The sequence below is a fragment of the Zeus faber genome (genome assembly GCF_960531495.2).
Source record: "Zeus faber genome assembly, chromosome: 1".
Lineage (NCBI taxonomy): Eukaryota > Metazoa > Chordata > Actinopteri > Zeiformes > Zeidae > Zeus > Zeus faber.
Window position 1 is genome coordinate 8,489,141 of NC_137193.1, and position 9,689 is coordinate 8,498,829.

The following is a 9,689-nucleotide window of genomic DNA, read 5'->3' on the forward strand; positions in this document are numbered from 1 at the left end:
TGACCGTCGACCCGATGCGGTTCCTTCCTTCCCAGTCTGGCGCAGGATGCGTTCAAGGAGGTGGTGGCGTTCCAACGGGCCCTGAAAGACTTGGTGGCCTCCATCGACGCCACCTTCGCCAAACAGTTCGAGGAGTTCCACGTGGGCTTCGAGGGCAGCTTCGGGACCAGGCACGTCAGCCCCAGGACGCTCACCGCCCACCACCTCGGAAACATGGTCTGCGTGGAGGGCATCGTCACCAAATGTGGGTGGTGCCCTTCGACCCCGTCCTCAGCTCATTTTGTTGTTCGTAGTTGTCTGTAAGGAGCGCGCGTTGAACAAATTTCAGCTGGTAGAGACTGAAATCAGAACTGTTGTTTACCAGCAGTTCAAATACTTTTTATTTGTCATTTAAAAACGTAACTAGAGAATGAACGGCAAAGCTCATGCTAAAGTTAGGCCGTCTTAAGTCCATGTGACCTCCAGAGCAGGGGTTCCCAGCCTTTTTATTATCACGCACGTAAGGCTTCCAGAGGAAAGCGTGGATATGGATGTGAGCCTCAGTGCCGCACAGTGCTCATTCAGTCAGGAAGCGGAAGAAATAAATTCATCTGCAATAATAACACTGTTTTTATTTGCCTCGTTCGGAGATCACGCCGATGGCCAGTGACTGTATCAGGGCGGCCGTGGCTCCTGAGCAGGGCCCCTGAACAGGCCACCGCCGCACAGGGCAAAAGCCCTGTGGCCCGGCGCCGGTTCGAGGCTCTGTGGTTAGGAACCTCTGCTCTAAAGGGATGGCGACGGTTTCACGGCATCTTATATGACTTTTAGCATGTCGTATGTTTTTCCTTAAACCCTGCTGCCCACTTCAAACAAGTATAAACCGTAAGCCCATTCATTGCCGTGGGGAGTAAGATTCCGTGCACGCAAAGCCTAATTTCCACATCCGATCGAGGCTCCCGGACGCGTTCAAGTTGTTAAGCTCATGTGATGGTCCAACACTACTACCGGAAGTTATTTTTATTAACTAAATAAGTCACGTATTTCAAATGCGTTAATGTTGGATGTCAGCATATTCACTATCAAATCTCCTTAAGGATTTGTTGTTGTTGTTTTTTTTTTTTGCACTTTGCAAACACAGTATAACATTTATAAACTCATCCATGGAACATGGTAAATGTCCTGATGAGCAAACTACTTGCTGTTCTGGGAAAAAAATGAGCTCCCATTTCCCCTGACATTATTTTGTGACGCGAAAACCTAGATGCAATTCATCCGAGGGCCATTAGGGGAGCAGTGTGACTCAGGCTGGTGTACCATTGCAGATTGTTGATAGTTCAGCCTGCCGTGTTGGGTGCTCTACTTTCATTCCCAGGTTCACTCGTGAGGCCAAAGATCATGCGCAGCGTGCACTACTGCCCTGCCACAAAGAAGACCGTGGAACGGAAGTACACGGACCTCACCTCGCTGGACGCTTTCCCCTCCAGTGCCATATATCCCACCAAGGTTGTGTTGCGGCACACGCCGAAAACAGTTTGCGCGCGGCTCTTCCACGTTTGGGTCGTTCGATTTAGGCAGGAGCGCTCGGAGCAGCTCCGGCGCTGACGGTTGATTGTGTCCAGGACGAGGAGAACAACCCGCTGGAGACGGAGTTCGGCCTGTGCACCTACAGGGATCACCAGACGCTGACCGTGCAGGAGATGCCGGAGAAGGCCCCCGCCGGGCAGCTGCCGCGCTCGGTGGACATCATCACCGACGACGACCTGGTCGACAAGGCCAAGCCGGGGGACCGGGTCCAGCTGGTGGGTGTGTACCGCTGCCTGCCCGCCAAGCAGGGCGGCTTCACCTCCGGCACCTTCAGGTCAGTGGTGGAGTGTGATCTGGTCGACTAGTCTGACCGACACGCTGTAGTAGAGTGTGTTGGTGGCTCAGTATCAATTGTGATGACGACATAAGCCATTAATGGAGTAGCCATTAAACGCCCTTGGCTTTCATCATTGTGTTCTTACGTTTGGTTGTCTTGATTGCTTGTAGGAGGAAATTAGGGATGTAACGATACACGGTAGGTTATCGAACCGTTCGGTACGCCCCCCCCACAGTTCAATACGTACTCGTGAACTGCGGTATTACGGTATCATGGTAGAAGTCCACTGGGTGCAATGTTGGGGCCCAGCGTGCAGTAAGTGCTGCTTCCTATTAAATCTGCTGTTGCAGCTCCACCACCACGTCAGCTGCCCGGCATTTCTCTGTTGTTGTGCGAGAGGCCTACTTTAATTTGTTCAACTGGGCGCAGCTACGCCAGCCTTTCCAATAGAAGCACGAGATAAAACTACATACAAATGTTTTTGTGAAGAATGCACTCAACCAAGGTGTCGGAAAATAACCCCCTGGGATGGCCCCTTTTGTAACAAACTTCTCTTCAGAGACTCTTCCACTCGCACCACGTCATTCACGAACGATTCAGTTCTTTTGAATGGCTCATTGGTAGGAATGAAGGGAACCGGATGATGAGCCTTTCTTTTTTAAGGGGGGGGTTAAGTTCTACAGCTCTGTTTTGTTTAAGTTGCCGTCCTCTGTCACCGGTGAATGTTTCCCCCTCTATGTAAGAGAGCCAATGCTCCTCCCTCGCTGGGAGGTGCCCTGGCTGAAAAGGAGCGCACCCACTGTCACGTCAGGTTCACAAAGGGAAGGTACACATGCACTCGTCTGACGGAGGTTTTATTTCAGTAAGTTAATTTACTATTGTGAAAAATTATACCTGTTCTACACAAATTAATTGCTATAGTACTGGTTATGTGTTTTTATTGTGAAACTGTGTGTGTGTGTGTGTGTGTGTGTGTGTGTGTGTGTGTGTGTGTGTGTGTGTGTGTGTGTGTGTGTGTGTGTGTGTGTGTGTGTGTGTGTGTGTGTGTGGAAATTAATATTTGAATTTTCCACTATGCTGGACACCTCCCCTCCAATCAGATGAACTTATGCCAATTATAACAACCCACTAATGAACTTGAACTATCACCCCCCCCCCCACAGTCATACACACAGAGCACAAATTATTTGTGGTAGACTACTATATATACTTTTTAAATTTTTTCCAAAATATAAAAACCATGATACATAACGAACCGTGAGCCCACTGTAATGGTGTGTGTGTGTTCGCTCGCCTATTAATAGAGGCCTGAGAGCCTGTTCAAAGAAGGTTTGCATTAGGGCCCAACCATACAGATTTTTATTTTTTTCCTTGCCACAGATACAGATTTTAGGGGGCAAAAACTTCCGATATTTACCCGTATATTTTATTTTGGCAGAAAATTAATGGTCTTAGGAAAACATTGTTTTTTTTGTTTTTTTGAACAGCATAAGTGTATTAAGTTATTATGGAAAATATTTATTTTGTTGTCACATTTTTATTTTTAAGTCATATAAAATCAGTTGGAACTGTTTATGATTAACTCAAATAACAGTAACTGATTATCATAAAAAGCACTGGCACTCTGTCCAGTGTGCTTTACGGCGTAAGCACACGTTTATTTAACAAATCATAAATTAAATGTTTTATTTGAAAACAAAAATACCAAAAAAACTTCATCCCACATCTTAATTTGTTAGTCAAGTTATACTTTATTCTAAATGTTAGAACGTGGCTGTCTGCTACGTCCAAAATAGTACTGTCTCATGGTGTCGCTGGGGAAGGAAATCCCTCATTGTTGGAAGTTCCTTGAAAACAAGGTTCCATTCAAGTGGACTGCATGTGAAAGCGAGACATTTCATCAACTTTTGGGACTGTAATAAAACTGACACTATTCCGACCCACGGGTCTGGAGCGTCAAGCGAACTCCACGTGTGAGGACACAAACACAATGTTTTCGACTGACTTCAGGGTTAGTAAGGAATGTCAAAATTTTAATTTTAGGGTTAAAACCCCAGCTGGGATGAACGTAAAAGTAGGCCTTTCCCCAATGGCCGTTTCTCCGCAAGCTTACTGTCAACACTGACAATCCTTTAATGGTTATTTGATATTCTCCATGATTACATTTAAACTTCTCCAAAATGAAATGTCCACAGATCAATATTGACTTCATTCAATATTCAGTTAAGCAATGGAAAGTTACAGTATACAAACATTTGGAATTTGAGTAACTGCTACTCGTGGCTTCATCAGACGGCAGCAGCTCAAAGGCGAGAAATGTTAAATGGCTCCAACAATGACTGTAGAAATGTAATTTTTCTGTCAGGAACTAAGCACCCTGCTTCTTCTGTGCCTGCAGGACCATTCTGCTGGCCAACAATGTTAAACTCATGAGCAAGGAAATTGTGCCAACCTTCTCTGCTGATGATGTGAAGAAAATCAAGAAGTTCTGTAAAGCCCATTACAAAGTATGAAACCCTTTTTAGGCAGTGGCCTGTGCGTGAATGCAATAAGACCAGAATGCACGGGGACAATGTTCTAATGTTTATTTTGCTATTAGCTTGTTTAACATTAGATATTTTTTGTTTTATATTTTCGGGGAAAAAGTTTAAGGAAGTGGCCTATTAAGGTGAAAGTCTTGCCAGTTCCCTCGCTTAAAGGCTGCCCCCATACCTCCATCTTTTATGGCACTCTCTTCTGCAAGACACAGATCCTACTTCCACACATTTTTTGACAATTGATAGTTTTATTATTTAATTATTTGAATTTTGACTAAAAATCTAGTGCTTGGCAAAACATGATTTCACAAGTGTTCCTGGCGTGAATACATTCTGTTCCCTTAGGATGTCTTTGAACACCTGAGTCGCTCGCTTGCCCCCAGTATCCACGGCCACAGCTACATCAAGAAGGCCATCCTCTGCCTGCTGCTGGGGGGCAATGAGACCATCCTGGAGAACGGATCCCGTATCCGGGGAGACATCAACATACTCCTGATAGGTCAGTCGTCTGGGTGCATGAACCAGTCAGGCAGAAGAATGCTCACCTGAGATGTTAGGCTCCTGAGTAAATTTGTCCAGGGAGCAGTGACTTTGGTTGGTCAATTGTTTACTTTTAATGAACCGTTTGCTGGACAACTGAGAAAATAGTTCCCCTTAATGTACTGATATTATGACGGGCTCATACTACTAGTAATTGCATAGGATATTCATTGGCTACTGGCAGTTTCACCTCTGGTTTGGATAAATTAGATTCTTCATGATTGTTTTGTCAAAGCCCAGGTACAATGGAAGTGTCAAGAAATTTGCATCCCCACTCCTCTTGTAATTAGGTGACCCGTCGGTGGCCAAGTCCCAGCTGCTCCGCTATGTCCTCTTCACCGCTCCGCGGGCCATACCAACCACGGGACGGGGGTCATCAGGTGTGGGTCTGACAGCGGCCGTCACCACGGACACAGAAACCGGTACTGTTGCACTTCTTTGCTCCCATCCAATACTGTGAGCTCTAGCTCTCATTGGTAGTTGAGAAAATAAAGCTGGGAGACATTTGTATGCGGTTGCGAATGACTATGAGTCGTGGTTTGGGAGACTAGTAAATCTGTTGGCCTGTTTGGCAGGGGAGCGGCGACTGGAGGCCGGAGCCATGGTGCTGGCCGACAGGGGAGTGGTGTGCATCGACGAGTTTGACAAGATGTCGGACATGGATCGGACGGCTATCCACGAGGTGATGGAGCAGGGTCGCGTCACCATCGCCAAGGCCGGCATGCAGGCCAGGCTCAACGCCCGCTGCAGTGTCCTAGCCGCCGCCAACCCCGTGTACGGGAGGGTAAGACGGCAGCAAACTGCACGTTGCTTGGTCTTCTACAATAAGAGCAATTTGTTGCCTGGAAATATTTGTGATTAGCTTTAGTCAAAAAACATGTTCCCCCACACACCGGTTTCCCCGCTTGCTCCCTCTCCCACCCTCCCCAGTATGACCAGTACAAGACCCCCATGGAGAACATCGGCCTGCAGGACTCGCTGCTGTCTCGATTCGACTTGCTCTTCATTGTCCTGGACCAGATGGACCCAGAGAGCGACAAGGAGATCTCTGAGCACGTGCTGCGCATGCATCGCTACCGAAACCCCGGGGAACAGGAAGGAGCTGGTGACCGTGATTGACACCACATTGTCACAAGGACACAACGCAAATAATTCTTATCTCTATAGACTTTTTCGGTTCCAACGATTAATTGATCTATCCACTACACATTTAAACCATTCGCTGGTCTCTTGTCGGTGTATTCAAAATAATTCTTTGGAACTAGGATTCAATGTTGTTTCTGAGTAGAGTCTTTCATAACATACTGTGCCCCCCGTCCAGCGATGCCCCTGGGAAGCACGGTTGACATCTTCGCCACCGAGGACCCCAACATCACGGAGGCGGCCGAGCAGGAGCTGCAAATCTATGAGAAGGACAGTATCCTGCATAGCCATCGCAAGAAGAGGTGCTGTTAAGCAGTGAATTTTCTTTCAGCTGCTTGTAGATTTGTCACGAAAATCTGCTGAGATGTTCCTCGGCCCTGCACCGTTGTTTTGATATTCAATTCTTTCGGTGGCCCTTGTTGTTTTTCTAAAGCTTCTGGGCCTTTCTGATTGTAACAAAACAAACATTGCTTTAATGCCGTTTTAAATGCACCTCAATTTTGTCAAGTCATCACTAGTCTTTTTCAGGACGCTTCCTCCTCTGATTCCAGGGACAAGGTGGTCACCATGGAGTTCATCAGGAAGTACATCCATGTGGCCAAGCTGGTCAAACCCGTCCTGACCCAGGAGGCTTCAGACCACATTGCAGAGGAGTACTCCAAGCTCCGCAGCCATGAGCAGTTCAATCCAGAGTCAGCTCGGGTCTGTCGGCCTTCCACGCCGCTCGCTCATGGCTAAAACGCTTTGCTTTCGTCTCCACTTTCGCTCTTATTGAAACGAAAACAAACGTAGTCTGGGTTAGCTTCCATGATGTCCACTCATGTAAACAATGAGTGCAGGCCGTGATGAATAGGTCATTGAAATGTACTCAGGAGCTTGGTGACCTTGATTTGTTTTCTTATCTGAATGTATTCTTGGCACCCCCCAAATATGTTTGGAAACGCACCAGAAGGCATTACATTGGCTTGCTTAACTGTCGAGCCAAACCTTAGCAAGGCCTTTTTTCGGGGGGGTTGGTTCTGACGGGTCTTCTACTTGAGCGGTTTATAAACCACTGGCATTAATCTGCTCTGCAAAGAAATATGATTACTTTTGTAATTCCTCATGCTCAGACCATGCCGGTAACCGCTCGCGCGTTGGAGACGATGATTCGATTGGCCACGGCTCACGCCAAAGCCCGCATGAGCAAAACAATCGATCTGGAGGATGCAGAGGCTGCCCTCGAACTGATGCAGTTTGCCTACTTCAAAAAGGTAGAGTAGAGCATGAGGATATAATCATTACACGCTCTAATTTTACCACCATAGTTCAAGGGAACTGAACATGGCCTGAGTTTTCTCCCTGTTTACCTAATGCAACAAATCTTCCACCTGCAGATCCTTGAGAAAGGGAAGAAACGTAAGGCTCCAGAGGAAAGCGGGGATATGGATGTGAGCCTCAGTCAGTCTCAGTCACTGAGCCAGGACAGCCAAAGCCAGAGAAGTACCAGGTCTCTTCATTATCGAAAAAGAAAAGTGTTATCCCCATTTATTTCTGTATTTGTGTATTTGACAGTGCTTTTCGTCTGTAAGTCAATCCTGATAGTCACCTGCCGAGACCCGCCTTAGGCTTATTGTCTGCCAAAGACACTACTTAACACAATGGTGTCCCCAAGTAGTGGTTAAGGTCAATGACTTAGTGAACCTCGTCGACTCAAACCCATTTTTGACTTGCACTGAAAGCCATAAATCCACTCGCAATGTTCCATGTTGGCCTCAAGTGGGAAAGAGAGCTGGTGTTGATGTTATGGGTGTCATCTACCTACTGCCTTTGTCGGATATTTTTTTTATTCAGCAATGTTATGGATTCTGTGTGAAAGGGGCTTTATTTTCAGAAACTACTTAGGGAAGGCCGTCTAATCCAGTGCGTTTGTTCACTCTGGGCACACCAGAAAGCGGACTCTTGCCAGACAAGACGACTTGAACATGACGGCAGATTCTGAGGCCGACCCCTATGACTTCAGAGGGAATGAGGAAAACGGTATTGTGCCATTTAATTTTTTTTGCTTTTCCTGAGTAGCTGAGGTAGTCATAACTGAGCATACTGAAGGATGATATGGCTTAATGTCAGATTATTGGACCACATTGAAATGAACGCTGCTTCTATAACAAAGTGAAGAGGCATAGCGTGATCATATTTCCCTGTTTTTCTTTCATCAGACCAGCCCAATCTAAGATCCAAGCCTCTCTCCCAGGTCCCAAGGAAGATGACTGAGAAAGGCCAGGAGAGGTACATGCTGCTTCAAATAAGGGATTAACCAATACTATTATAATTACAGATGGAAAATTGCGTAAAATGTAATCGTGTTGATGCACCAAAATGGCTGCAGGGCATCAGTGGAGTTTATCATTATTTTAAAGCTTATCTTGGAGGATCCAGTTCAGGTACTTTTCTGTGGGGACTTGGTACAACTCTATATTTAATAAATAATCGCAAGGGAGATCATTATAAGGTAGGCATACAAATTTCCAGGTTTTGCTGGCATGATTCCTTCATTTTAGTTGTTTTTTTTTATATAACACTAGATTTTTTTCGGGCCGTGAAACTTTTCTCCAGGCTGAAGGCATTTAAGGCTGCTCTGCTGAAGGCCTTTAAAATCAAGCACTCCCAGTCCGTGGCAGTTGAAGAGCTGCTCGGCCTGGTCAACAAGGACACAGCGCCGCAGGACGACGAATTCCAGGACGGCGAGATAGAGCAGTTGCTGGGTCAGATGCAGGATGACAACCAGGTTATGGTCTCAGAGGGTGTGATCTTCCTCATCTAAGACCTCCTGAAGACCATTTGTGGAGCTGCAAAATAATTTTGATTGAACTACTGCAGTCAATCTAGGGCTACAGTATGTTGCTAGTGTCTGAAAGAATTGCATGTATTTGATAATATATAGTAAATGGTAAAAATGTGCTGTGTTAAAGTCAATAAAGTAAGCATGAGCTGTCAAGTGCTTTTTCCTAAAGGTCATTTATTTGCTTGTGGCAATTAGAGCATGGCATTCGATAAAAATCACTTGTTGAACAAATTGAAAAACAAAGGAGGAATGCTTAACTATATATTCACATAATTTCGATAACTTTAAAGATTTCAGCTCTTGTATATAAATGGTAGTCGGCAGTTTTATACAATATAATTTAGGCTGTGTTGTCCATGTTCACCCTTAGCTGATCGGGTTGCTATTCAGGGTGTGTTGACTGGCAAGTCCTTATGCGGGTTCTCCTGTAAAGGCATGGGGATGCATTAGACATGGACTATTTGTACACCAGAAAGCAAATGGTGTTATTACATTACTACAGATTACAAGAAATAATTACATAAGTTCTTATTTGAATATTACTTCTGTGCACATTCTGGACAGACTGAGACTGCAACCTGACGCATGATTTAAATCAGCTCATTGCCTACTTATATAGGAGGCTTGAGTGGCAGGTAAAAAAAAAACAAAAAACTAACTCAGATCCAGAAACCCCGGTCATGCGCTCTTTGATCACGACTTGGTCAGTCTCATCCTCCAGGTATAAAGCCCCGACCTACACGGTGATCACCAGCACAGCAAATGCCACCGACAATGTGACCAATAGAATTACCGTGGAGCT

General features: G+C 45.7%; 1 protein-coding gene across 1 annotated transcript in view; it reads left to right on the forward strand.

The window, feature by feature from the left end:
- The window catches only part of mcm3l (MCM3 minichromosome maintenance deficient 3, like), a gene marked incomplete at its 3' end in the record, with an annotated part of 9,766 nt that extends 900 nt beyond the window's left edge, over positions 1 to 8,866 (forward strand). Inside the window, exons 2-16 of the mRNA XM_080015706.1 lie at positions 36 to 244; positions 1,355 to 1,485; positions 1,602 to 1,840; positions 4,242 to 4,350; positions 4,726 to 4,879; positions 5,211 to 5,342; positions 5,496 to 5,704; positions 5,851 to 6,025; positions 6,242 to 6,365; positions 6,615 to 6,765; positions 7,176 to 7,316; positions 7,440 to 7,552; positions 7,967 to 8,082; positions 8,262 to 8,331; positions 8,659 to 8,866. Coding sequence (XP_079871832.1) covers positions 36 to 244; positions 1,355 to 1,485; positions 1,602 to 1,840; positions 4,242 to 4,350; positions 4,726 to 4,879; positions 5,211 to 5,342; positions 5,496 to 5,704; positions 5,851 to 6,025; positions 6,242 to 6,365; positions 6,615 to 6,765; positions 7,176 to 7,316; positions 7,440 to 7,552; positions 7,967 to 8,082; positions 8,262 to 8,331; positions 8,659 to 8,866 — 2,281 coding nt within the window. The remainder of the gene's footprint in view (positions 1 to 35; positions 245 to 1,354; positions 1,486 to 1,601; positions 1,841 to 4,241; positions 4,351 to 4,725; positions 4,880 to 5,210; positions 5,343 to 5,495; positions 5,705 to 5,850; positions 6,026 to 6,241; positions 6,366 to 6,614; positions 6,766 to 7,175; positions 7,317 to 7,439; positions 7,553 to 7,966; positions 8,083 to 8,261; positions 8,332 to 8,658) is intronic.
- Positions 8,867 to 9,689: the final 823 nt, after the last annotated feature.